This window comes from Oryx dammah, unplaced genomic scaffold (genome assembly GCF_014754425.2).
Source record: "Oryx dammah isolate SB20612 unplaced genomic scaffold, SCBI_Odam_1.1 HiC_scaffold_25, whole genome shotgun sequence".
Taxonomy (NCBI): Eukaryota; Metazoa; Chordata; class Mammalia; order Artiodactyla; family Bovidae; genus Oryx; species Oryx dammah.
The window spans coordinates 10,056,488-10,082,761 of NW_024070209.1; the positions used below are offsets into that span (position 1 = coordinate 10,056,488).

Here is a 26,274-nt window from a genome sequence, read left to right on the forward strand (position 1 = left end):
AAACAAAGACAGACAGCTCGACTGATAGATGGAAAGACTAATCAGGAGGCCCTCAGTGGAGGCCAGTCTTTACTGGCCTCCTGAGCAGTATCGGCAGCTCTGGTTTGCTGTGTTCTCTTTCCTGAGATCCAGATCTCCGGCCGGTTCTCCGTGTGTTTAGACTCCTCGGGCCTCTGAGCCGTGGCAGGACGGCCTTGGATTCGGCCAGCGAGCCTGCAGAATCCACTCACCTGTGCTTGCTTCCCCGTGGCATCCCCAGAATCCCCGCTTACAGTCGCCCTGCCTGGCGGTCCTTCCAAGTCTCCACTCCCCCAGCCCCCAGCGCCGCGCTAATAACTTCCAGCCGCAGGACCTCTTTAAGAGCGTTCCGCAGGGGTGGGGCGGGACGAGGCGGCCAGGTCAGGAGACAGAGGTTCTTACTAGGTGAGGCTGGGGCCCCTACCACTGTCAGCTCTGCTCTTCCTCCTTGAAATTTCGCAAATCCCCAGCCGTTGGGGCAGGGAAGGCGATTTTATTGCCGACGACTTTACGAGCCAGAGCTGCGGCTAGGCGGGGAGTCTGCGGTACACAGAATCTGGGGGCCGCCCAGGACGGGCCCAGCCCGTGTGTGCACTGGGCCGCGTCTGGCAGCGCAGAGTAGCCCTGCGGCCCGGCCTGGCGGGTGGTTCCGCCGGTTTCTCTCCGCACCTCCCCACCCTGTAGAAATACCGCTGCCGGGACGTCTACCAGCTCCAGACCCGCCGCGGACCGGGGGTGGGGGGTGGGGGCGCAGGAGGAGGGGCACAGAGGCTCGGGCCCAGCGCGGAGGGCGGGTCCGAGGCGGGGGGCCCAGATCGGGAGCCGCGCTGGGGCCCAGGCAGCTGCGGATTCGAGCGCGGCGGGCGGCTGGACGCCACAGCCCCGCTGGCCATGAGCTCAGGATCCGAGCCCCGGGCACCCCGGACATCCTTCAGCATCGCAGATATCCTAGGCCCGTGCATGATTCCCCGAAGGCCCTCTGTGTCGCAGCCTCCAGAGTCGAACCAGGGTCCCACGTCGCCGCTGTGCGCGCTGGAGGAGCTGACTAGTAAAACTTTCCGCGGACTTGACGGGCACACACCGCAGCCCTCTGAAGGTATAGCTCCGGCGAGGTCGCACACTGTGACTTGGCCTTCTCCCCATTCCTCTCCTCCAGGTTCCTGGTCTCGAACCTTCGTTCACCCTGGCCGCTACCCTGGCCGCTACCCTAACCTGCACCCTGCGCGCGGCCCACGTGCCGGGGTTTGCCTCTTCCTCTCCTCCCCTCCCCGCCGTTAGTTCCCAGGCTCCGCTGCCGCTCCTGCAGGCCGCCAGCGCCGGAGGGAAAGGACCAGACTGTCGAGAACTGAGAGACCCTTGGGTCCGTTCGCTGTAGGAGGAGCAATCGCGACAGAGAAAGGCCGGAGAGGAGACAAAAGGCCTGGCCTGGAGGCTGTAAATGAGCGAGCTAGGGTTAGGACCGCACAGAAAGTGCTGGGAGGTGAAGCTTGGGCCTCGCCGGGTGACCAAGCTCCGCTCCAAGCCGCTCTCTTCTCGAGAGGGCTCAAGGAGCGGAGGGGCCCTAGAGCCGCAAGGGCCGCGGGACTCTGGACTCTGCTCTTCCCCGCCCTCTGTACCCCACTCTCCCCATTTGGGGCTCGAGGAGGGAGTGCATGTGTCATCCAAAACGAATAAGCCGAGAGTGTCCGACACCCACGAGTTTAAAACAGGGCAAGATCAGGGATCTGTTACACTCACCAGGCCAGCTGGCTGCCCCTACTCTGACCACGGTCGGCCCCCGCCACTGGTGCCGGCCTGGACCTGCAAGTCCGCTCCAGCAGGGGCTCCGGAAGGCCTCAGAGTCCCCGCCCCGTACTCCAGACGGCGCGCCCTTTCTCCTCTGGCTTGTCCCGCCTTCCTCCTAGTCCCCCGACCCCGCGAGATGCCCTCATCCTTCTGCCTCCCAAGGGTACCCTGGAGGCCAGCTCCACTTTGCGCCCCACCCCCCCGGGCTGAAACACCACCGTCGCCCCTCGCAAAGTTCGGGAAGGGTCCGCGGCTCTGGCTCCGGTTCGCCTTCTGGCTCCGCACCAAACCTCCCCCATCTCTGGCTTGACCCCACGCCCGCTCGTCCTCGCGGACCGAAGCCTGATTCCCCCAGGCTAGGAGGCTGACCCCCACCCTGTCCCCGCAGGCCGCGCGGCCCCGGGCGCGCTGGGCTCCGGCCGGGCTGGCCGCAGACGGCGGAAGTCACGCACGGCATTCACCGCGCAGCAGGTGCTGGAGCTGGAGCGGCGCTTCGTCTTCCAGAAGTACCTGGCGCCGTCCGAGCGCGACGGGCTGGCGGCTCGGCTCGGCTTGGCCAACGCGCAGGTCGTCACGTGGTTCCAGAACCGGCGCGCCAAGCTCAAGCGCGACGTGGAGGAGATGCGCGCCGACCTGGCCTCGCTGCGCTCGCTGTCCCCAGAAGCCCAGTGCCGCCTCGCGCTGCCGGACGGCGCCCCAGGCCTCGGCCCTGGCCACGCCCGACCTGACTCTGAGCTCCACCTTTCTGACGAGGAGATACAGGTGGACGACTGAAGGCAAAGCTGCCTCCAGGGCTCTGCGGCGCTGACCTCCGCGCCCCCGCGCCCTGTCTGGGTTCCGGGGTAGGAGGGAACATGTCGATCCGCTCCCCTTCCGGCTCACAGTCCAGACGCCCACCTTCCCCGATTGTTGAGAATAAAGTCCAGACTTTGCTGCTGCTGCTGCTGCTGCTAAGTCGCTTCAGTCGTGTCCGACTCTGCGCGACCCCAGAGACGGCAGCCCACCAGGCTGCCCGGTCCTTGGGATTCTCCAGGCAAGAATACTGGAGTGGGTTGCCATTTCCTTCTCCAGTGCATGAAAGTGAAAAGTGAAAGTGAAGACGCTCAGTCGTATCCGACTCTTAGAGACCCCATGGACTGCAGCCTACCAGGCTCCTCCGTCCATGGGATTTTCCAGGCAAGAGTACTGGAGTGGGTTCCCATTGCCTTCTCCGCTGCTGCTGCTGCTGCTGCTAAGTCGCTTCAGTCGTGTCCGACTCTGAGCGACCCCAGAGACGGCAGCCCACCAGGCTCCCCTGTCCCTGGGATTCTCCAGGCAAGAACACTGGAGTGGGTTGCCATTTCCTTCTCCAATGCATGAAAGTGAAAGTGAAGTCGCTCAGTCGTGTCCGACTCCTAGCGACCCCATGGACTGCAGCCTACCAGGCACCTCCGTCCATGGGATTTTCCAGGCAAGAGTACTGGAGTGGGTTGCCATTGCCTTTTCCACAGCACTCCTCAATCCTGGCGCCCGGAGCAAAACCTCCTGATTATTGCGAAGATTCCATGCTTTGCACTGTGCCGAGCGCTTTAAATCTGATGTTTCCTTTAACTCTCATAGCAACCCTATAAGGTAGGTGATAAGGTTATGTCCGTTTTACAAAAGAAGAACCCCTAAGTCAGGATGTAGACCCAGGCATCCAGCCAGCCTTCAGATCTGGTGCTTGTCAGCTTTCTGCTCCAGAAATGCTGGGTGAGGGGAAGGGCACTGGACTCTGATAGCTGCCAACCCCTCCTCTAGCCCCCGCCTTGGGGCTTCCCTGGTAGCTCAGCTGGTAAAGAACCCGCCTGCAATGCAGCAGACACAGGTTTGATTCCTGGGTTGGGAAGATCTGCTGCCGAAGGAATAGGCTACCAACTCCAGTATTCTTGGGCTTCCCTGGTGGCTCAGCTGGTAAAGAATCCGCCTGCAATGCGGGAGGCCCCGGTTTTATTCCTGGGTGGGGAAGATCCCCCAGGGAAGGGAAAGGCTACCCCACTCCAGTATTCTGGCCTGGAGAATTCCATGGACTGTATAGTCCATAGGGTCTCAAAGAGCTGGACACAACTAAGCGACTTTCACGTCACTTCACTTCCGGGGCCGCCTTAGTTCCAGAACTCCACTCGGGGTTTGATCCGCCGCTGCCTGGCAGACTTTGCACCTAACAGACTGATGCCAGAGTGACAGCGTCCCACCTGCCTCTCCTCTTTCCTCACCCTGAGGCCGTTTGTTAATAGCGTCCGGACCCTTCGTCTTTTCTGCAGGAGAGTCCTACACTGAGACCCAGGCAAAGTGATAAGCGCTGGGAGAGGTGACGTACCCCTGCTTCTGGGACCTCCATCCCACCTTGCGCTGGTGGGAAAGCGTCCCCACCAGGATGGTAGTGGTGGCCGCGGGATGGTGGGGAGGACTGATCCTACACTCTGAGGCTCTGAGGCGGAGCTTGAGGTAGCTGCTTGCAGGGTAGAAAGCCCAGCTCACCTCCTCCAGCAGGCTTTCCTGAGATAATTTCTAACGCTGCTAATTAATCATCCTCCCGCTTGTGATGGGGAGGGAGTGCAGGTCTTCCCTGAGCTGGCCATCCCCTCATGGTTAGGGAACTTCCTGCTTCCCCATCATTGACAGGAACAGATAATGACTTCTAACTAGTATAGAGCTAAGAACCTGTCATCTATCATGTACAAAAAGTATTCTTTGCACCTGTGTTGCCTCTTCAGTACACATATACAACACACACATACCTCCCCTGGTTCCTGTTCAGGATCCCTTCTGTATTCCCTTCACGCTCTTCTAAAGTCTGCCTCTCTGGAACCTTTACATTGGAGTGACCAACTCATTCGTGTTTGCCCAGGACTTTCCCACTTTTTGCACGGAAATTTCCACACCTTTGGAAATCCCTCAGTCTCAGGAAAACCACGATGTTCGGTCATTCTAACCATTCTGCTTTCCAGCCCTGGGGACTCAGAGCTGAGGCACTGGGTCAGAACCCTACCAGTTAGCAGTGTGAGTGTGGGATAAAGTGGAGGCAAGGGGTCAGGAGTCCTATGGCTCTTGGGGAAGATTCAAGCCCAGGACAGTCTAAGAGGTACTGGGGAGGAGACATTGCTTTTGAAAGGCTAGAACCCTTCTCTACTTAAGGCTTCCTAAATTCTAGCCCAGGGCTGCCACCTCTTATAATCAAGCCTTGAATAAACAAAACTCAAACCTGCAACACCAAAATAGCCTCCTGGATGGGTGTCTCCTCTGTTAGGTCCTAGAGCTGCTGCTGCGGCTGCTGAGTCACTTTAATCATGTCTGACTCTGTGTGGTCCTATGGGCTGTAGCCCACCAGGCTCCTCTGTCCATAGGATTCTCTAGGCAAGGGTACTCGAGTAGGTTGCCATGCCCTCCTCCAGGGGATCTTCCCATCCCAGGGATCAAATGTCTCCTGCATTTCAGGCAGATGCTTTACCACTAAACCACCAGGGAAGCCCAGGTCCTAGAGCAGACCTTTCAAATGTCAGGATGCCTCAGAATCACCTGGAGGGCTTATGGAAACATAAATTGTTGTGCCCTACGCTTAGTTTCTGATTCAGAAGGCCTAGGGTGGGCCTGAGAATTTGCATTTGTGAAAGGTTCCCAGGAGACACTGATGCTACTGGCACAGGGAACCTGAGAACCTCAGTCCCACGAACTCCGGCCCTCTGTGAGATAAGCAGCAGTTCAGTCACACCCCTCTCTTTCTGGCGTCGGAATCATGAAAATGTAGGACAACTTCAGCTAAAAATCAGTTTATTGAACACTCACTATGTCCCAGACTTTTGGTAGGTATTTTCTCACACTTTCTCTTTCAGCCCTCATAGCAGCCCTGTGAGGTAGGGATAGCCCACATTGTACAGAAGAGGAAACTGAAGCACAGGTGTTAAGAAATCTGCCCAAGGTGACGCAACTTGTAATGACAGACTGCAATCTGCCATACAGTATTTAAGAGGGCTGCAACCGTAAACAAAAGAATTTGGGAAAGCCTTAAACAAAGGAGGTGTCTCAGCTCCTCCAATCTCTAGGTACAAATGGTGTTGAGTAAGACCCATAGGGCAGCAAGAGTCATTTATCCTGATAAATGGTTCTCCAAAGAAAAGCACACTGGGAGGCCTGCAGATCCACATTTTAATGAACTGAGAGTCCCAGGCAGAGCCAGGGAGGAACCAGCCAGGAGGAGCTGTCAAGATCTTAGAGGAAAAACTAGGAGGTCGTGTTTCTTATAGAGAAATTAGAGAATTTTAGTTTTTTTAGGGGCAGTGATCCTGGGTAGAAAAACTAAGTAAATTCACATGGGGGAAATGCTAGTTACAATGCCCAGCGCTGGAGTGGAGAAAGAGTAAGACCAAAGTAGCAAAAGCCTGCATATCTGCTGAGGCTGCATCAGTGGGAGAGCCAGCAGGCGGGGTACATGGAGATGTATGGATTCTGCCAGCTCCAGGAAGGAGCTGGTAAGGGGCTTCCCAAATGCATACCCTTGGTGAATCTTCTAGCAGTGGAAGGAGGTGAGCATCAGAACCACTGGACAAAGGAGAGGTCAGAATATGCATAGAAGAGTGGACAGGAAGCAAGGCATGAGAACTGATGCTGGAGAGAACAGGGTGAGAACTGGGATTAGGAAGAAGTGGGCTTCCATCAAGCTGCAGATCAAGACTTAGGCCTTATTCATCACTGTGACCCCATTCCTGAGCACAGAGCTCTGGCTGGTGAGTTCCCCAAGACCAAGAGCAAGCTTCAGATGCCTCTACAGACAGGTCTGTTATAGTCTGAAAATCTGAATTTTTGTACAGATCCCTTCTTGAGCCTTGGGGGATTTTATTTTTCCTTACTGCTCCCAGAAGAAGCCATCTGCTTAAGAACCAAAGAAAGGCTATTTCAGTGGAAGCAGGGCTCCTTTCTCTCATCAGAGGGTCTCTGTGTCAAAAGGTATGACTGCCAGGGCTGTTCCCAACCATGGTTTTAGAGTACAGATCTTACAATGTGCAGTGAACTGTGACTATACCGTGTCCTTTATCCCTGTGGGATGCACACACAGCCCTGCCTTATCAGGGACAGGTTCTCCTTCATCTGGTGTGAGGTAGATGCTGGGGCCCAAGTTCCAGGATGCCCCAGCCCTCTGAGGAGTCCTGGAGGTGGAGAGGACCGAGTCTTCTGCTCTGAGTCTGGGGGAAGGACCAGTCAGACTGGCTCAGGTTGGGGATAATGCAAGGGTAGAGATAGAAGGCCAGGGGCCCTTGGGGCAGTACTTCCAGGGCAACTGCAGGAGAAGAGGCTTAAAGGCCCCAGCTCAACATGGAAAAATGGATGGAGAAATTCAGTTGACGGAGGCAGCCCAGAGATTCCTCTTCGCTGGTACTGCTGAGGAAGGAAAGGGAGGGGCACCTGACCCCTTCCGGCAGGGCTGCCCATGTCCCCCTTATCCTATGCGTCCTGCGCCCCTTATCTGTCTGAGGCAGAAAGTAGCACCACTTGTTACTGCACACTCAGCCAGTTCCCTCTGTTGCCCCCTCAGCGTAAGAGTGGGCCTGATCCCCTTACCAGGGTGACTTGCAGGAGGCAGGAATGTTAGCTCCCAGACTGCGTCAGGCTGGGACCCGCCTCTCAGAGTCTCCAGAACACACCGCTGCCTCTTCAAAATGCTTTGGTCCCAGAGGAATTAGAAAGCAGAAGGTTGAGGTGTCAGTGGAGTCAAGGAATGTTAAAACTTGCCTTTTCTCAAACTGGCTCCAGCTCCTAGTACCACTAGGCCATTTTGGTAGTACCTTAACTAGAAAATGTCAGTGTACACCTGATCCCCACCCCATCCCACCCAAATTCCTCCTCTGCTTCCAACCTCAGACCCATTACCTGCAGTCCCATCAAGGCCTTGCCCAGGCGGAAGAGGCCCCAGGGGCTACATCAGTCAGGGCTCACACCCGCTGACCCAGCCGTTCATTGCAGAATGAGCAATTTCCAAATAACCTGATAAAAAACAAAGTGGGCAAAAGTCTCGGCCCTTGGCACCCAGCCTTGCCCTGATAGCTCAGCACAGAGGTCCCCCACTCCCCCGCCACCTACTAGTGGTCCTGGGGGTTGAACTTCAAGACTCGGGTGAAGAGGACCGTGGCCTTGTGGTAGAAACCATTTTCAGCAAAGCTGGTACCCAACTCTGGGAAGAAGGGAGAGTGGGAAGTTCAGATGGGGCTATCCTAGGGAGGGATGGGTGAGAAAGGAGAGAGAAGGAATCTCACTTGCCAGCTCCTGGCTCTGTTGTAAGGCAGCTGCCAGCAGTCCTGGAGATAACCTAGGGATGGGAAGCAAAGTCAAGGCCTCAGCCTTCCCAGATCCTTCTCCTTTGTTCAAACACTTTGCTTCATGCACCTCTTGGAGTCCTCATGACAGTTCTGCAAGATCGAATCAGCCCTACTTTCCTGTAGCAGAAACTACCCTGGGTCAGGGGGACGGTGATGGATCTTGTTCCCTGGTCTCTTAACCTTGGAGCCAGAGAACTCCTTCTACTAGTCACTGCCCTCAACCCTTACTAGATCACCTCTCTTCCCAAAGCCCTCTGGCACCCCTTCCCCTGGTTCTAGCTGAGGTTCTTCTGCCCACCTCCTCACCTCTGCCTTACGACGCTGCCTAGGGCTCTCTTCTTTTGGAGTGCTTCCTTCTTCCAGGTTCATCTTTTCTTGGAGACCCAGGCTTCTGCCTTGGGGCTAATGACTTAGTCCCTTTTCTCTGTGGGCATTGAGGGGTCAATCTCCAACGTTGCCGAAAGCCAGAAACACAAAGGCACTATTAACAGATAGATCCAGTGAGTCTTGTGAGCAGAAAGTTAAGGAAGGGCAGGGATGAGATGTATGTCCTAGAGTAGTGGGAGGAGAGGGCGGGCAGAGACCATGAAGGGAAGGAAGGAGGCTCTTTCTTTTTCCTCGCTACACTGTCCCTGAGCTGGGTTCTCAGAGCTGGACGGGGGGCTCCCATCGCCATCTGTAATGGCCTCAGCCTGAAGGGAAGGTGAATAGCTAGAGTTGGGATCACCTTGAGCTGCCTGCTTTTCCAGTCCCACCTCCTGGCACTTGGTGCTCTTGGGATCTGCCTGCAGACATTCGTGTTGGACTCCCTGCCATCCTTCTCCAAGCACTCTCTTTGCTTCTGATCCTTTTGACACTCTAGTAACAATGACAAAAAAGAGGACGTATTTTGACTACTATACTTAAACATCCACACACAAATTTGTAACTTGAGACCATCTCTTCATGTGGACAATATATACTATATCCCATGTTACGGGGCTAAAAGCTTTGCATACACTATGTCACTTAATCTTGAAGCTCTCTGAGGTAGGTTTTGTTGTCATCCTCATTTTACATGTGAAAAAGCAGATAAGACAGTCACCAGGCAAAGGGCTCCTAGAAAGCAGGCAGATTCCAGCCCAGGCAGCAGAGTGTGACTCTACAACCACCGCACCAAACGGCCTCCAGGAGACCCTCCAGTCCCTGAGCCCTGCTGGCCCCCCAGCCATCGAGTTCTTTCCTACTCCCGCCCCCAAATCCCTCAGGGTTCCCACTCCTTTTGCCGTCCAGCTACCTTCTTCCCAAGTCGTTTCTTCTCTGTTTTCTCTTTCACACGCTCCTCCTTAGCCACCAGCTCCTTAGCAGGTTGCTGGCTTCCTGGAGACCCCTTCTCCACAACCGATCATTTCTTGATCATTTCTCCATCAGCGAAAATCCACTATGTCCTGGGATGGGAAGGGGGAGGGAAGCTGGTATGGTGGGGAACTCTGGGACAGGGCAAGGAGCTTGGCTGGGTTAACCTCTCCACCATGGCAACCACAAACTAGCTACCCAGCCTGGAGAATGTGACAGGCCGAGCTCTCCCTGCTCAGCATCTCAAAGCATGCTGCTGGCTTTCCTGGTGTTATCACCCCCCTTCACTAATTCTGCTTTACCAAGGGCTGATGATGGTGGCATTCAGTCCAGCCTTCTTCACCATCCTGTCCCTACTCAGCCACAATGATGTCCCTGAGATGGAGCCCTCTTACCTGCTTTTCCAGCTGTGTCCCTTGTCATATCCTTGAATATGAACATCCCCATATAATCCACCCTGGGGCTAGCTCAATGCCTAAATGAGTGCCACAGTTCCTGGCTGGCCTCTCCCCTGCACTTTATCTGTTTCTTCCCAAAACCAAGTTCTCAGCAATTATGCACGGTCTCAAAATTTTCCAGTAGTCCCCCAGTGCCAGGGCCACAGGCAGGATTGAGTCTACCCTGGGACTTGGACCCTTCCAAAAAGCCCCCTGGCTAAGCTTTGCAGTCTTCCCTTACTTAGCTGCTGCCCTCCCTCTGCTACCAGGCTTCTTCCAGCCTTGAGGTCTTCCCCCAGCTGTCCTTGAATCCTTTCTGGCTCTGAGCTTCTTTCTCACCACACTTTGCCTTACCTTCAAGATGAAGTTCAAGTTCAAATCCCATTTCTGCCTAAAGCCTTTCCAGACTCTTTCATCTCCAGTGTGTGTGTGTGTGTGTGTGTGTGTGTGTGTGTGCGCGCGCGCGCACGTTAAGTCACTCAGTCGTGTCTGACTCTGTGCAACCCCATGGACTGTAGCCCCCCAGGCTCCTCTGTCTGTGGAATTCTCTAGGCAAGAATACTGGAGTGGGTTGCCATTTCCTCCTCCAGGGGATCTTCCCAACCCAGGGTTCGCACCTAATCTCCCACATTGCAGGCAGATTCTTCACCCATCTGAGCCACCAGGGAAACCCCTCCAGTTCTCTCTGCCCTCACTCAAAAAAGCGGCACTAACATAGCCTGTGTTATATAATTTAAAACCTTGTTATTCATTGGTTTTTATTGCTCTTAACTAGCCGGGTAGCACAGAGCTGGAGAGAACACTGTACTGGAGCAGAGCTGCTTGCACCTTAGTTCCACCTCTGCCACTGCCTGGCTGTTTGATTTTGGACAAGTCATTTAACCTCTCTGGACCTCAGCTTACTCATTCACAAAATAAGGCAAGTGCCTTCAAGGCTTGGCCTGGACACTCTGTGGTTATAATGAGGATTGTTTCCTTAGTAAGTGTTCAGTTCAGTTCAGTTCAGTCACTCAGTTGTGTCCGACTCTTTGCAACCCCATGAATCGCAGCACGCCAGGCCTCCCTGTCCACCACTAACTCCCGGACTTCACCCAAACTCATGTCCATCGAGTCGGTGATGCCATCCAGCCATCTCATCCTCTGTTGTCCCCTTCTCCTCTTGCCCCCAATCCCTTCCAGCATCGAGTCTTTTCCAATGAGTCAACTCTTCACATGAGGTGGCCAAAGTACTGGAGTTTCAGCTTTAGCATCAGTCCTTCCAATGAACACCCAAGGCTGATCTCCTTTATAGTGGACTGGTTGGATCTCCTTGCAGTCCAAGGGACTCTCAAGAGTCTTCTCCAACATCACAGTTCAAAAGCATCAATTCTTCAGTGCTCAGCTTTCTTCACAGTCCAACTCTCACATCCATACATGATTACTGGAAAAACCATAGCCTTGACCAAATGGACCTTTGTTGGCAAAGTAATGTCTCTGCTTTTGAATATGCTATCTAGGTTGGTCATAGCTTTTCTTCCAAGGAGAAAGTGTTTTGTAATTTCATGGCTGCAGTCACCATCTGCAGTGATTTTGGAGCCCAAAAAATAAAGTCTGACACTGTTTCCACTGTTTCCCCATCTATTTCCCATGAAGTGATGGGACCGGATGCCATGATCTTCATTTTCTGAATGTTGAGCTTTAAGCCAAATTTTTCACTCTCCTCTTTCACTTTCATCAAGAGGCTTTTGAGTTCCTCTTCACTTTCTGCCATAAGGGTGGTGTCATCTGCATATCTGAAATTATTGATATTTCTTCCGGCAATCTTGATTCCAGCCTGTGCTTCTTCCAGCCCAGCGTTTCTCATGATGTACTCTGCATAGAAGTTAAATAATCAGGGTGACAATATACAGCCTTGACGTACTCCTTTTCCTATTTAGAACCAGTCTGTTGTTCCATGTCCAGTTCTAACTGTTGCTTCCTGACCTGCATACAGATTTCTCAAGAGGCAGGTCAGGTGGTCTGCTACTCCCATCTCTTTCAGAATTTTCCTCAGTTTATTGTGATCCACACAGTCAAAGGCTTTGGCATAGTCAATAAAGCAGAAATAGATGTTTTTCTGGAACTCTCTTGCTTTTTCGATGACCCAGCAGATGTTGGCAATTTGATCTCTCGTTCCTCTGCCTTTTCTAAAACCAGCTTGAACATCTGGAAGTTCATGGTTCACATACTGCTGAAGCCTGGCTTGGAAAATTTTGAACATTACTTTACTAGCGTGTGAGATGAGTGCAATTGTGCAGTAATTTAGTAAGTGTAAGCCATCTTTAAAACCAAACAGAAAAAGGCCTACCTTGACCTTCTATTTCTCCCCAAAACACAGTCTACACTACTCTCTTAATTCATGACCTGGCCACACATGATCTGGCCACCCAATCTCTTCAGGAAATCATCTCCTACCCTTTCATCCTCTTCCAACTGCAGCAGTCTCCTTTGAAGTTTCTACAATGCGCCAAGTGTGCTCCCATTTCAGAGCTTCTGTATGTGTTATTTCCTCTGCCTTGAATGCTCTTTCCCCAGTGAATGGCTCAGTCCTTCACCCTCTTCAGATCCCTATTTAAATCTTCCGGGGGAGGACTTCTCTGACCACTCCATTTAAAAAGTGAAACCTCTCAATTCTTCTCAGTGTTCCCTAACTTCCTTTTTGCTTTATCTTCCTTTATACTTCTTATATTTGACATATTGTTTATTTGTTGACTGGCTGCCTCCACTAGACACTCCTGATTCAATGAATAGAGGGATTTTTGTCTGTTTGGCTTAATGCTTTCTTCCCACTGCCTAAAACAGTGTGCAGTACATAGTTGGTGCTCAGTAAGTGTATGCTGAATGCCCAAAGATGGGTGAGGCAGCTACTGTAATTGAGATTCAGCCAAGAGCTGGGCCTGAAGAACCCTGTGTGATCTAGTGAGTTTGGATTTTGTCTTGTTAGTGATGCCAGTGGATCTGATCTAGGGAGTGAAATGCTCAAATGAAAGAGTACTGGGGAAAGAGATGAATCCAGGCGTGAAATGTTTAGTAAGCAGGTCATTACAGCTGTTTAAGTCAGAAATAATGAATTCTTGAACTAGGGCAGTGGGTTCAGAAGCAGGACTGGAAATAATGGGTTTGATCCAAAAGACACTTCAGAAGTAGATTTTGTGACTGACAACACAAATGAGGTAAAGGAAAAGAGAGGAATATGGAGACTGGTTCTCAGATTTCTGAATAAAGCAACTGGAAGGACGTTTGTGTGGTTAATCAAGATTAGAGGAAATGCAATGAGTCTGCAAAGATGATGAATTAACTTCTGGACTTGTTTTTTTGAGATAACCAGGAAGCAGCTGGAAGTATAGCTTCTCAATGCTCCCAAATCTGATCCTGTCCCTCCCTCAATAACCCTCCCACCTACTTCAGGACATCCAAACCCACGCGCCACTCTTTCAAGCCACTTGCTGTCCTCTTTCTCGCCTCTTCTCTCAAACCCATAACTAAGGTCTCACTTCAGTGAAGTTCTCTTTAAGGTGTTTTGTTTTTTGTTTTTTTTTTTTTTGCTTTAGCGTCTTTGTTCCCTCTGTTCATAATATCTTTCCCCAAGCAACTCCTTGTTTAGTCACGAAGTAGTGGCTGACTCCTTTGTGACCCCATGGACTGTAGCCCACCAGGCTCCTCTGTCCATGGGATTTCCCAGACAAGAATACTGGAGCGTATTGCCATTTCCTTCTCCGGGGGATCTTCCCCATCCAGGGACTGAACCCACGTCTCCTGAGTTGGCAGGTTGGTTTTTTATCACTGAGCCATCCCCAATCCTCAACTACCCACTCCCCAATCCTCAACCCTCCTCTGCCCAATGCTGCCCATTTATCACCGCCGAGTTGTCCCTGGCTCCCCACCCTCCCTCCACTTGCATCGCGCTGCTTGACAGTAAGCCCCGCAGTCATTCCTTTCCAAAGACCCGGGAGAGCACCACAGGACAGCCAAGGATTTCCCACAAAGTCCTTTTTACCTCGGCGGCGCCTCAGTCCTCAGGACCGAATACCCTGCAGTGTTTGGAGACAGCAGCGACCCCCAGCGGGCAGCCAGGCCGCAGAGGAAAGCCTTACAGGAAACTAAAGCGGCAGCGCGCCGGCTGGCTTCGAGGTAGACGAGTCGGAGCCCTCTGCTCGCCTCGCGAAGCACAAAATCCCACTGAAAACAGATCCAAGTGGAGCCCTCCCGGACCCGCTCTGGTCTGGTCTCACCTGTTTACCTAACTTGACTAGCCCCACAGTCTTCGGAATCGGCGCCATCCCCGTCAACAGTGACGCGAGAATGAAGGACGGTAGGGTATTTGATACCGGCCAAGGGCCAAGTGAGACCGCGTATGCTGCCATCTTTGTCGAGGGCGGAAGCATGCGCTGACGGAGCGCCAGAGAGTCCATGACGGTCCCGGCGGCACCCTGGCAAGAGTTGAAGGCTCCGGGGATAGGGCGGAGCCGCCGCTGTGGCGGGCGTTGGGCAGTGCGGGGTGGTGGGAATCGTTAGGCTGGCTCCGGACACGGTGCCCCATGGCCCAAGCGTCTCGCTCTGGTGGCCTTCTGCCTCCGCTGGCTACCGTGCCGCCGTTACGGGCGCAGCCCGGGGGCGCCGAGGAGGAGCAGTGGCAGAGAAAGCGGGCAGGCGCTCTCCGCGGGGACGTTCGTGGCTGGCCGGCGCTGCCGGTTGCCCGGAGCATCCTCTGCCAGGACCCTCGGCCAGCCGGGGCTCCGAAAGAGCAGCCGTGGTGGGTGGCGCCGGCGGACGCAGGAGAGCACAGTGAGGCTGGCGCTGTAGACTGTGGGCGGGAGCTGGCACCTGGCGGCCTGATTCCTCCCGCGCTACGGCGTCTCAGGGCTGTGTTGCTGCGACTGCAGCGCGAGCGGGAGCAGCTCCTCCAAGCGCGGGATTGCGCCCTCCACCTACAGGCGGCCGTGCGCTTCCTGAGGATCCTGAGTCCCGGCGCTCCATCTCCCAGCCATGGCCCCTTGCTTCAGCTGTGTCGCGACCTGCAACAGCACCTTTCCGGAGGAGCGGTCCTGCGAAGCAGGCTTCTGGAGACGCCCCACCCGCGACTCCTGGCACGCCCCATCGGACTAGCAGCCCAGCGCTTGGATGCTACTGTCGAGATGCGGCTTCGAGCTCTGGGCCGGGCTCCCGCCACCCCAGCCCTGTCGTCCCAACTCGCCGACCTGCTGCCGGCACTTTCGGCGTACCACCAGCTGCTGGGGAAAGCCTTCAGCCAAGTCCCAGCATCAGCGCGCCCGTATCCCCTCGGCCGTGTGCTCCGCCTCCTGACAGGGGAGCGGGGTTGCCAGGTGGCAGGTTGGCTGGATGAGGCGCTCAGGGGATCTGGCTTGAGGGACCAGCTCCTCAGACGGTGCCAAGAGGAGCAGGAGCTATTGCCAGGGCTACTGGGCCTGTTGGGGGGCGTGACGGGTTCAGCCAGCAGTGAACTGGGGCTTGGAGGGGCCGGAGCCTTGTGGAGCCAGTACTGGACCCTGCTGTGGGCAGCCTGTGCCCAGAGCCTAAGTCTAGGACCCTGGAGGGACCCCAGGGCAGCGGCACAGCAACTGAGTCAGGCACTGGGTCAGGGTGAGTGATGGGCCTGGGTGGGTGTTTGGGAAGGCTGGAATCTTACTTCCGTATACACCTCACTCACCTGCCACAAGACTACAAAAGCAGGCCCTTTAGAAGGAACATCCCCCACCCCACCCAACCCCTGGGGGTTCAGGGTTATAAGCTTCTTAGCTTTCAAGGCAAGGTCTTGCTTTCCATGCCAGCCTCAGTATTGGGGGAAACTTCCCCCATCACTGAGTGGGGGCAGTGGCTGTGGAAAAGAGACCTTGTTTTCAGGCTCCAGTCATTTCTTCCACTAGCATCACTGCCTCAGGAGTGTGAGAAGGAGCTGGCTTCTTTGTGTCGCAACTTAATTCATCAGTCTCTTATTTGGAGCTGGGATCAAGGTGAGGAGGAAGGGGTAATGGCAGTGACACAAGCCCCAGATTGCCCCTTCCTTATCAAACCATACCCCTCATCTTCAGGCTTCTGCCAGGTCTTGGGATCTGCTAGTGGAAATGAGAGCAGCCTTCCTTCATCCTCTTGTACCAGCAAACTTTTACAACAGCTCTTCCCTCCTCTCTTGGATGCCCTCCGGGAGCCCAGGTCAGGACTGCCCCTCTGCGGGCCGCCAGGTGAGACAAGGTGATGGGGATGGGGGGGATAGAACACTGAGGATACCCCCTTCATTCCTTATTCTGTTCTGAAACCTGCCTCTTCCCAAAGGTGCTCCATATCCCTTCAGATATTCTGTCCCTCCTCTGCGCAGGTCCTGCACCCCTTGCCCTGGGGCTCTGTACCCTGCAGACTACCTTGCTGTGGTTTTGGAGCAGAACTCAGCAGCATCTGGCAGCATGGGCCCCAGGTTCCTTCCTGCTCCTGATCCAGAAGGACTTACCTGTGAGTGGCTAGGGAACAGGAGGGGAGCATCCTGCGTTGGGCTCAGAGCTCACTCTGTTCCTATCAAAGCCTCTACTGCAGGAGGCAGAAGCTTTGTCTCACCTGGCCTCAGAGGAAACCTTGGCTCTGGATGTGGAGCAGCAGCTGGGCCTGGAGATCCGGAAGCTGACTGTGCAGATCCAGGTAAGGAGAGGCACCAGCTTGGGGGTTGGTTGTGATGGTGGTAGAACAACTAAGTGCCTTGGAATTGCCACTGAATGTATCTTTGCTTGTGTGGACTGCCACTAAATCCATTTTTTGTCCTCTCATTATGGAAAATTTTTTTAAAAATACATAAGTAGAAGAATATAATGGACCTCCATATTCCTACCCCTGAGGCTTTAATAACAATCAACTCATGGTCAATTTCTTTCATTTGTATATCCCAACCCCCAGCTCCTATGTCAGGCTCTCCTGTTGTGACTTTAACAGCCACTGATGATCACTGTCTATAACCATTATTTCATTAGAGGGTGCAAGGTGGTGACATTCTGTCATCCTTTCTTCATTGTTAATCAGATTACTCTTACGAAGTGAAACTTTAAAATTTTTAATTTACTTATTTGGCTGAGTCTTAGCTGTGGCATGTGCAATCCTTTGTATGTGAGATCTTTCATTGTGCATGAGCACCAGTGTGGGGGCTCAGGTGCCCCCTGCATGTGGGATCTAAGTTCCCTGACCATGAACTGAACCTGGGTCCCCTGCATTGGAAACTGGATTCAACCACTAGACCACCTTGAGGTATATTTTGTAGAGAATAAGCAAGATAAATGATTGACTTTACTAGTTTTTGATAGAATGTTTCTTTTTTTTTTTAAAGTACAACTTGTATTTTTATTAAAACTCAAAATATTATTCTAGAAGGCTTGTAATGAAAAAAATAGCACTTTAATTGCCTCCACAACTTCTAATCCCTGTTCTACAGTGGTGATTCTCATTCATTCTTGGCTGTTTCTTCTAATATTTTATTATTTTCCTCTACATTTATGAATTAAACTCTTCTATTTTTTTTCTCCATCTTCACTCTGTCTGTTCCTATTGTGGATGATGTCCCTCTGCTTTTTGTTTTCTCTTCCTGCCTAGATGTCTCCTCTTTGCCCTGAATATAGGGGCATGGTTGTGGAGTGTAGTCCCTGTCCCTCTGCTCCTCTTGCTGTACCAAGGTGCTGTGAACCCTCACAGTTTAGCCCTAACCCACCATCTGCACTGCCTGTTGGGCATTTCTACTCCCATGTCCTCTTTCAATTCAACATGTCCCAGAACAGGCTCTTCATGAGCAGGGTTGGGCAGTGATGATTGTGGGAGCTCTGGGGAGGGGAGGCTTTGGTGGGCAGGTGGTAACCGAAGCTCCGTACAGGGCCTGTGGCTCAAGCTGGTGGATGGGCAGCCTCAGAGGAGCAGCAGGGGTTACTGGAGGTGGGGAGTTCATAGTTCCTTGGGGGAATAGTGGGGAGATGGCCTGACCAAAGCAAAAGCTCCCTTTGTGTGTGTGTGCATGTACATGGGCATATACTTGTGCACATGTCAAGGGCAGGGGCAGAGGACTGTGGAGGAGTAGGTTGTCATCAAGACATGGAGGGCAATGAACACCAGCCCACATATTTTAGACTTTATCTCATAAGTGACAGGGAGCCATTCTAAGTTGTAAGTGATAGAGTTTGATCTAGCTATAGCAGTCAGGATAGAAGGGAAGTGGGGAGACATAATATGAGAAGGGTCCAACTCTTGGTAGTTGCAGTGAGAACAGAGCAAAAGGGGCAGGGACAGTGTGCTCACCATGTGAACAAAACGCCGTCTAGTTTCGTGCCTTGCTCTACTGCTGGGTCTGTTCTGGGCTTTCAACTACATACAGCACTGGGACGAAAAAGAAGAATCAGATGTGAATTTTCTCCTCAGCTGGATTGTAATGTCTCAAAGAAAAAACTATCTCATAGTGTGACCTTGTATTTCCTGAGCGTTGAGTACAGAATTTCCTAACAAATGTCAGTTGACAAAAGGGTAACTTCTTTATCATACATAAGGGAGAAAGGGGTTCTGATGTTTGGGCTAAGAGAAGAGTTTGGATTTAGATAGTCTGTTGTCAGGATATGTATCAGGAGCCACAGGGGCCCTCCCCCACCAAGTCTGCCCACCCCTGCCCCCCAACCCAGTCCCATCCTCTTCAGGCTTCAGGCATACAGTCACCTTTTCTTTAGACCAGCCACTACACACACCAGTTCTTGGGGTTCTTCTCCAAGATGGGCTGTAGACACCTCTCTCTTTTTGCTGTCTTCTCCCCCATCCAAAAACAAAACCTATCAAACCAGAGAAACCAAACCAGCACATGGACTTTTTCTTGCTTTGTGGGTTATAATGCTTTGGGGAAATGGAAGTGGCTATAAAGAATGTTCAGTGTGAGGACATTCCAAAAGTTCTTGAATCTCAGAAAGTTATATTGATTGCTCTTGATCTACAAGCAGTCCTTGCCTTCCTTTCACAGATGACAGAAGATCATACAATTCACTTCTCTTTTCAGCCACTGCCTGTCTGCAGATCATGCAGACCCCTCTCTGTAGCATTTGTTTTTGAACACTGGTGGTAGTGAGGGTGTCTCCATCTTTTTTTTCCTATTAATGTTCCTACAGAATAAAATTAACCTGGAGGATATCCATTTTCTAAACCAAGCTGAGGAGAGCAGGGTAATCTTAGGTCAATTGTCCATAATCTTTTCTCAGTCCAGGCCTTTGGAAAACTCAGTAAAGGCTATAGCATCTCTCCTCAGAAAATGCTCAAGCCCATACAATTATGCATACAATTCTGTTCTGGGGCTTTATGGATGCCAAGTTAATAAACACCTCAGATTTAGAAGAGCATATGACTTGACAAATCCCTCACAGATACGCAAGCCCTTTTACTTTTTCCTTATCCCCACAGCTCCTGCCTGAAGAGTCACTGAGTCTCTTTTTTCAAGAATGTCATAAACAAGCCACACAGGACTTCGAACTCCACATGCCACGGGGTCGGTACTGGCGGCATCATCTGTGTCCTGGTAACTCATCTCGGCACTCCCTCCCAGGCTTCCCAGGGTAACAGTGTCCAAGCCCCTCCGCATCCTTGAGGGGCTCCACCTCTCTGCCTCCATCCTTGTCCTCACCTTCTTTGTCCCCACACCCTGAAATCCTACCTTCTTCCCCCAAATGCTCCATTAGGGGCAGGAGGGATCTCCCTAACCTCATATCCTGTCCTTTCTCCTCTCTCCCTCCAGAACTTCCCAGCATTCCTAGTGAGTATGCTGGGTTGGTGGTCCGCAGGATACTGGAGCCTGTGTTGCAAGGACTGCGCGGACTGCCACCCCAAGCCCAGGCCCCTGCCCTGAGCCAGGCGCTGAACGCCATCCTGGGTGCCTGGCTTGACCACATCCTCTCTCATGGGATCCGGTTCAGGTGAGAAGAAAAGAAGGAAGTGGCCGGGCGATGAACAGAACTGAAAAAAGGGAGGGGGATGGTGGGGAAGAGCAGTTTGGAGAGGCAGGAGGGTCAGGTGGCCACACTGTACCTTGGCCTTCAGCCTGCAGGGGGCGCTGCAGCTCAGACAAGACTTTGGAGTGGTCAGGGACTTGCTGGAGGAGGAGCAGTGGGGCCTGTCCCCAGAACTTCGCCAGACTCTGTTCATGCTCAGCATCTTCCAGCGGCTGGATGGGGCCCTGTTGTGTCTGTTGCAGCAGCCCCTACCCAAGACTCAAGTCCACAGGGGGCTTCCCTGTTGCTGTGAGTCACTCTCCCTCCCCAACTCCAGGCTCTCTTTGCCCCTAGCTCATTATTCGTAACCCATTCCCGTCCTCAATCTGGCTTTAGTGTCCCCCTTGCTAGCTACGTGCCTTCCTCTCCTGCCTTACCAGGTGCATGTAATGAGGTTCAGACCATGGAATTGCCCAGTAGCAGCCTCAACAGCCTGGAGAGCTTGGAGCCCCCTCTTCGGCCTGGAGTATTTCCAACCCAGACAGCTCAGCTGCTAAGCACACTGTGGGGAGGAGGACCTAGCCCTGATGCTTACCTGGTAGGAAACCAGCAGGCCTGGCTTGCTCTGAGGCAGCACCAGCATCCTCGCTGGCACTTATCTTTTCTTTCCTGCCTGGGGACCAGTTCTGAATCCTAAGGATCCTCATCAGAAGCTAGTCAGAGCTCCCCATCTCTGTCTGAAAAAGCCCAGACATTTAGAAATGCATATTTTAAAAGCTTAATTGGGAGCTTGGAAGAAAGCGTATCTGAGAACCACAAGCTACACAGAGCCTGGACTTGAAAAGCTAATCCAAGATCACTACTCCAGTTGCCTGGAATCCAGAGTAAAGGGCATAATTACAGCTTGAAACCTGGAGGTCAGCATCCTTGGGAGGCTCAGGCACAGTTCCCCATCAGTAAAGACATCTCAGCGCTAGACACTAGCAGCTAAATCCTGGGAGTAAGACTTTAGGGTTGGATCCCAGGAGAAAGGGGAAAACCAATAGAAAGCAGGGAGCCTTAATGTCACTTCCTCTTAAATCCCAGGAGCCAGGCTAAACACAAGACAGGTTGGGACACTACTACAAAGTAATTCCTCAGGAACCACAGAGGTGGAATTTCTGCACCCAAGTCAGTCCCCACGGCCTGTTACAGTACCGTGTACTCCTCTCCTTACTATTTTCAGTCATTTAAGAATAGTGGGCTGTAGCACCTTCACGGGTAAGCGTTAGCTACTCCAGAGTCCACACATTTCATCTGAAATTACCTGAGTGGGGTTCACCCTCTGGTAGGTTTATAATCCCTGCGGTGGTAGTGCCCTCCCCTTGGAAGAGACCAGCAGTTAAGACGGTGTTAACCTAGATCAGCAGGGTGCAGAGAGGGAGAGGCTGCAGAAGGCGTGTCATCCGAGCCAGGAGCAAATGGCTTTCGCATTATTCACTGTCTTCACCGTGGTACAAGAGGGCTATTGATGTCACGTAGTGTTTATTGAGGGCGTACTTTGGGCCCTCCATACCCTGTGCCGAAACCGTCTCTCTCCTTCCTGGCGTTCCTCCTCTTCTCGGTTGGGGAGCCCAGGGCGGCGGCTTGGGGACCAGCACCGCCGCCACCGGCGGAGGCTCCGCACCGAGCGGAGGTCCGTGACTGCGGAAGTGCGCCGCGGCTCACAGACTCTCGCACTAGAGACACTTCCGCCAGCCACGAGTCCTTCCGGGGCGGGGGTCACCATGGCGGCGGCCTTGGCTCGGCTCGGACTCCGCTCGGTCAAGCAGGTTCGCGTTCAGTTCTGCCCCTTCGAGAAGAACGTGGAATCGACGAGGTACGAGGGGCAGTGGTGCGGGGCGAAGGGGCACGCCTCCCTCCCGCTGGGGATCTAGTCCCTTCCGGCCGGCGCTCACGCCGTTTTCTCACTGCAGGACCTTCCTCCAGGCGGTGAGCAGCGAGAAGGTTCGCTGCACGAACCTCAACTGCTCAGTGATTGCGGACGTGAGGCACGACGGCTCCGAGCCTTGCGTGGACGTGCTGTTCGGTGGGTTTCGTTGGGAGTCGGGCGGGAGTCGCGCGCCCTCGGCCCTGGCCCCGCCGTCCTGGTGCCTGACTCGTTTTTTCCCTCCAGGAGATGGGCATCGCTTGATTATGCGCGGCGCTCACCTGACCGCCCAGGAAATGCTCAGTGCTTTCGCCTCCCACATCCAGGCTAGGGGCGCGGCGGCGAGCGGGGACAAGCCGAGCGCCAGTACCGGGCGCTGACAGCACAGAAGAGACCACTCAACGGATTTTAACCCAAGACTGCTAAGGACACTTATTTAAGAACTTAATTACTCATATCACTATCTGGAGGGCCACAGAACGCCAAAAAAAGAAAAGAGGCCTGTGACTACAAACCTAACCGGTGTTTCTGGGACGAGGAAAGACGGGAGGGGTGCGGACAAATTTGAATTTATTTCAGTTTCTTACTATCACTCACTGCTTAACCCTTTTGAATTTGGCTTCTCCTTCCACTACTCAAGGTACCTCTTTCTCTTATTAGAAATGCTGTTTTCCCAGTCCTCATCTTTCCATTCCAGTCGCATTTGCCGCTCTTAATTCACTCCTTGTGGGACTTTTCTTCCTCTCGGGCCCTTTGTCTTCTCTTAACCATAAAGGTGTACTGCTCTCCTTCCTCTTATTTTTGAGGCATCTTGTCTTCTGTCATGACTTGAACTATCCTCTTGGGTAAAATCCTATATTTCTGTTTAGCTCTAATCTTAAGTTCTGTGCTATATACTCAGGGTACCTACTACCAATTTTCTCCAAATTCCAGCAACACTTTTTGTCCAAAATAAAACTGATAATCTTTGCATGCTGTCTATAGTGATCCTTGAACAACGGCAGGTTTGAACTGCAGGGGTGCTCCTATATGCTTATTTTTAAAATAAATACTACATGATCTGTGGTTGTTTGAATTTGCAGTTGTGGAATCATGGATGCTGACTGTAAAGTTATCCCCCACTTCTCAACGCTGAAGGAGTGGAGCCCCTAACTCCCTTCCCCAGCCCCCTTTTTTTAGAGTCAACTGTACTTGCCTCTTCTGACTTCCTTCTTCCTTTAAAAGGCACTTCATCTGCTTAGCCTCTTGAGCTGGAAACCACAGTTTTATCTCTGGTTCTGCCCTCTCCCTTTCCCTGCATATCCAATCAGTAAGTTCAGAATATTTTGTCTTAAAATCTCCTGAAATGTTCTCTCCATTCCCATTCATGCTCTTGTATTATTGCTGTATTCTCTCACCTGGTCTCCTTTTTTTCTAACCATTTTCATTCCTTAATTTTATCTTTCCAAAGCATTGGTTTTATGTCTTACTACTACTTGTTTCTGGAAAAGGAAGTGGCAACCCACTCCAGTATTCTTGCCTGGAGAATTCCATGGACAGAAGAGCCTGGTGGGCTACAGTCCATGGGGTTACAAAGAGTCAGACACGACTGAGTGACTTTCACTACTTGTTTCAGAGAACAGTGCCTAAAGTGTTTTTCATACTAGGTTACGGCTGTGGATCATGAAGTTAATTTAGGGGTTTAAATCAGCCTTAAAAAAAGTAAAATAGAATAAAAAGTATCAGAGTGCATGGCACATGGAGTGGGAAGTATTCTTTAAGAAACGTAAGTTTTAAGCATATAATCATGAATATAGTTATAAAGTGTGTGGATGTGTTTTTATTTGCATGTATTTGGTTGCAGTATAGAATTATTTCTTACCATAGGTTGTAAGAAACAATGCTTGATAGCCCCTGGTTTAGAGAAAAACTTAAGAATGTTCAGCCAGGCATTCAAGAATCTCTGGACACTGGCTGCTATGTACTTTGCCAAATATATCCTCCTACCACATTACTATAGTACTTCTCTGCTTAAAACAGTGATATTTTCAAAGGACTGGTATTCTCCTCTCTCCCTTTAAAGAAGAACTATCAGGAGACAATCAAGTGTAGTAAAAACCAGAATGCCTGGGATTGAAATCCTAAGCTTTTCCCTTAAGTAGCTATGTAACTTTGGACACATTACTTAGTCTCAGTGCCTGTTTCCTCATTTGTAAAATGGGGATAATAGTACCTACCTCATAGAACTGTTGAGAGGATTAAGTGAATTGATATCTGGGACTTCCCTAATAGTCCAGTGATTAAGACTCTGTGCTTCCACTACAGAGGGCACTGGTTCAGTCCCTGGTCTGAGAACTAAGATCCCCACATACAAATAAGTAAATAGATGTCTGTAAACTGCCTAGAATATTGAGTGAGCATAACAAGCATGTAAGAGGCCTTATGCTATAGCCCTCTGTATAGTGATGAAAGGATACTGACTACCTAGATTTGAGTTATCCACCCCCATGGTTAACCTCTTATCTTTGACTAGATTAACCACTCTGATTGTAAAAACACAGATGGTTCTAACATTGCTGTAAACATGGATTGAATGCTGGCACTCTGCTTCTAGATTGTGAACTTGAGGTTGGGATTGTTTTCTCTGTGTGCCCAACATTTTGCTTAGTGGCTGATATGCAGTGTACAATAAACGTGTTGAATTTACAGATATTTAGCATTAACCTTGTGACTTGAACTGATTATTATTACTGAGATTCAAGGATGAATGGTGAAATTCAGGTGTGTACTAAGTGCTAAAATATAGAAGTGGACCAGGTGTAATGGTAGCAAGAAAGGACTGACCATTTGATTTAGTCAGAAGGTGATAAATGAGTAAAAAGTCTAGCACTGGAGGGTAGGGCCAGAAGTGAAATAAGTGAGCATGCAACATAAAGTGTTAGTTTTATATAATTAAAATTTGGATGGGAGGTATGTAAATAGCTAGAATAACATGTGGATTAGGGTATTTTTCGTCGTGAAGTTGTTCAGTCTGTCCGACTCTTTGTGACCCCATGGACTGTAGCCCACCAGGCTCCTCCATCCATGGAATTTTCTAGGCAAGAGTACTGGAGTGGGTTGCCATTTCCTTCTCCAAAATATTTCTTTGAGCCGCTTTTTTTTTGGGGGGGGAGGGGCAAGAATACTGGAGTGGGTTGCCATTCCCTTCTCCAGGAGATCTTCCTGACCCAGAGCTTGAACCTGGGTCTCCCGCATTGTAGGCAGATGCTTTACATTCTGAGCCACCAGGGAAGTCAGGGGTTTTTTTAGAGGATGATAGAAATTTGTACTTTATGAAAACACCTTTTATGCTGAGCTGTTGGTGAGAAGTAACTATGAATCTTAAGTTGCATTTCTGAACCATTATCAAATGTAACCTTGGGATTTACTTAGTGGTCCAGTGGTTGACTCCTTGCTCTTGAGGCAGGGGGCCTGGGTTCGATCCCTGGTCAAGGAACTAGATACTACATGCAGCGACTAAGAGTTTGCACGCTGCAACTAAGACCTGGTACAACCAAATAAAATTTTTTTCTAAAGCCCTCAACAAAAAACATAAAAACGAGTAGGGCTTCCCTCATGGTCCAGTGGTTAAGGATCCACCTTGCAATGCAAGGGACTCGGATTCAGTCCTTGGTCTGGGAAGATCTCACATGCCCCAGCCAACTAAGCCCTTGAGCTGCAATTACTGAGCCTGCACTTTAGAGCCCCAGCTGCACAATGAGAGAAGCCAGAGCAGTGAGAACCCATGCATCACAATGAAGAGTAGCCCCTACTCACGACAACTGGAGAAAACCCGTGTGCAGCAAGCAAGACCCACTACAACCAAAAATAATTTTTTTTTTTAATGTAGCCTTGACTCTCTGTCAACACCAGGTGCAGATGCCACCTCTTTGCTACAGCCTTCCCTGACCTGGACATAAGCAATCTTTCCCCTACGCACCTTTGCTTCCTGGGTTGTAGAAAAGGCTAAAAAAAAAAAAAGTATACGCAGCACCATTATGGTCCTTTTAGGGTTCATCTAAATTAGGAACCCTAGACTGGAGATGCCACAGCTAAAGTCAGAAGGAGGCTTAAAGACACTGCTGGAAAAGATGCTCTTGTATCCACTCCATTTCACTAGAAAAGAAGGCATAGGTATGTGGACAATAGGGTGCAGTCTGATTCAGATACACCTAGGTTCCAAGCTAGCCACTTAGCTCTGTGGCCAGGCCAGCTTACTGAACTTTCTAGGCCACGGTTTTCAGCCACCAGATTGGGGCGCTGTGGGGAGACGTTAAAAGTAAAACAGGATGGCGTCTCAGGCTCTTATATATAGAAGTTACTAAAAGGGAAAAAAAGACAAATGTGAGATTGGTTTCTCTTACTAGCCTGTGAATTCTGCTGCTGCCAAGTCGCTTCAGTCGTGTCCAACTCTGTGCGACCCCATAGACGGCAGCCCACCAGGCTCCCCCGTCCCTGGGATTCTCCTGGCAAGAACACTGGAG

The 26,274-nt window shown here is 51.6% G+C and overlaps 4 protein-coding genes and 2 long non-coding RNA genes across 8 annotated transcripts; 3 read left to right on the top strand and 3 right to left on the bottom strand.

Annotated features, from left to right (window-relative positions):
* Positions 1 to 909: 909 nt before the first annotated feature.
* Positions 910 to 2,577, top strand: LBX2 (ladybird homeobox 2). The gene is made up of 2 exons (XM_040223908.1): positions 910 to 1,114; positions 2,192 to 2,577. Exons 1-2 carry the CDS (start codon positions 910 to 912, stop codon positions 2,575 to 2,577), a joined length of 591 nt encoding a protein of 196 aa, XP_040079842.1.
* Positions 2,578 to 5,575: 2,998 nt separating this feature from the next.
* On the bottom strand, positions 5,576 to 8,808 carry TTC31 (tetratricopeptide repeat domain 31). The gene is given in 7 exon segments (XM_040224893.1): positions 5,576 to 7,197; positions 7,687 to 7,733; positions 7,736 to 7,800; positions 7,897 to 7,987; positions 8,070 to 8,122; positions 8,439 to 8,485; positions 8,758 to 8,808. Coding segments are annotated over 7 exon segments (534 nt in total). The 3' UTR covers positions 5,576 to 7,017.
* Positions 8,809 to 8,896: 88 nt separating this feature from the next.
* LOC120851264 lies at positions 8,897 to 14,297 on the bottom strand. The gene is made up of 3 exons (XR_005718273.1): positions 14,155 to 14,297; positions 9,409 to 9,559; positions 8,897 to 8,988 (listed from the first exon to the last, which is right to left on the bottom strand). It is a non-coding gene; the product is annotated as an uncharacterized LOC120851264 (long non-coding RNA).
* CCDC142 (coiled-coil domain containing 142) lies at positions 14,285 to 20,938 on the top strand. 3 transcript variants are annotated; one of them, XM_040223866.1, is made up of 9 exons: positions 14,285 to 15,523; positions 15,808 to 15,894; positions 15,973 to 16,122; positions 16,257 to 16,387; positions 16,457 to 16,570; positions 19,340 to 19,454; positions 19,671 to 19,848; positions 19,973 to 20,172; positions 20,304 to 20,938. In XM_040223866.1, the coding sequence occupies exons 1-9, from the start codon at positions 14,461 to 14,463 to the stop codon at positions 20,558 to 20,560; spliced, it is 2,295 nt and encodes a 764-aa protein (XP_040079800.1). In that variant the 5' UTR covers positions 14,285 to 14,460; the 3' UTR covers positions 20,561 to 20,938. The 3 variants fall into 3 exon arrangements, with proteins under 3 accessions (XP_040079800.1, XP_040079799.1, XP_040079801.1); XM_040223865.1 differs by having other exon boundaries at positions 15,808 to 16,122; XM_040223867.1 differs by lacking the exon at positions 19,973 to 20,172 and having other exon boundaries at positions 15,808 to 16,122; positions 20,304 to 20,392.
* On the bottom strand, positions 17,244 to 21,253 carry LOC120851266. The gene is made up of 2 exons (XR_005718275.1): positions 21,170 to 21,253; positions 17,244 to 18,720 (listed from the first exon to the last, which is right to left on the bottom strand). It is a non-coding gene; the product is annotated as an uncharacterized LOC120851266 (long non-coding RNA).
* On the top strand, positions 21,251 to 23,578 carry MRPL53 (mitochondrial ribosomal protein L53). Its single transcript, XM_040223918.1, has 3 exons — positions 21,251 to 21,721; positions 21,819 to 21,931; positions 22,019 to 23,578. Exons 1-3 carry the CDS (start codon positions 21,630 to 21,632, stop codon positions 22,150 to 22,152), a joined length of 339 nt encoding a protein of 112 aa, XP_040079852.1. The 5' UTR covers positions 21,251 to 21,629; the 3' UTR covers positions 22,153 to 23,578.
* Positions 23,579 to 26,274: the final 2,696 nt, after the last annotated feature.

Excerpts from the sequence above, each read along its gene's own strand:
- LBX2 (XM_040223908.1), top strand. The coding sequence starts at position 910 with ATGAGCTCAGGATCCGAGCCCCGGGCACCCCGGACATCCTTCAGCATC. Across the intron at positions 1,115-2,191 it reads CACACCGCAGCCCTCTGAAG|GCCGCGCGGCCCCGGGCGCG; the intron begins GTATAGCTCCGG and ends CTGTCCCCGCAG.
- CCDC142 (XM_040223865.1), top strand. The coding sequence starts at position 14,461 with ATGGCCCAAGCGTCTCGCTCTGGTGGCCTTCTGCCTCCGCTGGCTACC. Across the intron at positions 16,123-16,256 it reads GCCCCTCTGCGGGCCGCCAG|GTCCTGCACCCCTTGCCCTG; the intron begins GTGAGACAAGGT and ends TCCTCTGCGCAG. Across the intron at positions 16,571-19,339 it reads AGCTGACTGTGCAGATCCAG|CTCCTGCCTGAAGAGTCACT; the intron begins GTAAGGAGAGGC and ends TTATCCCCACAG.
- MRPL53 (XM_040223918.1), top strand. The coding sequence starts at position 21,630 with ATGGCGGCGGCCTTGGCTCGGCTCGGACTCCGCTCGGTCAAGCAGGTT. Across the intron at positions 21,722-21,818 it reads AAGAACGTGGAATCGACGAG|GACCTTCCTCCAGGCGGTGA; the intron begins GTACGAGGGGCA and ends TTCTCACTGCAG. Across the intron at positions 21,932-22,018 it reads TTGCGTGGACGTGCTGTTCG|GAGATGGGCATCGCTTGATT; the intron begins GTGGGTTTCGTT and ends TTTTCCCTCCAG.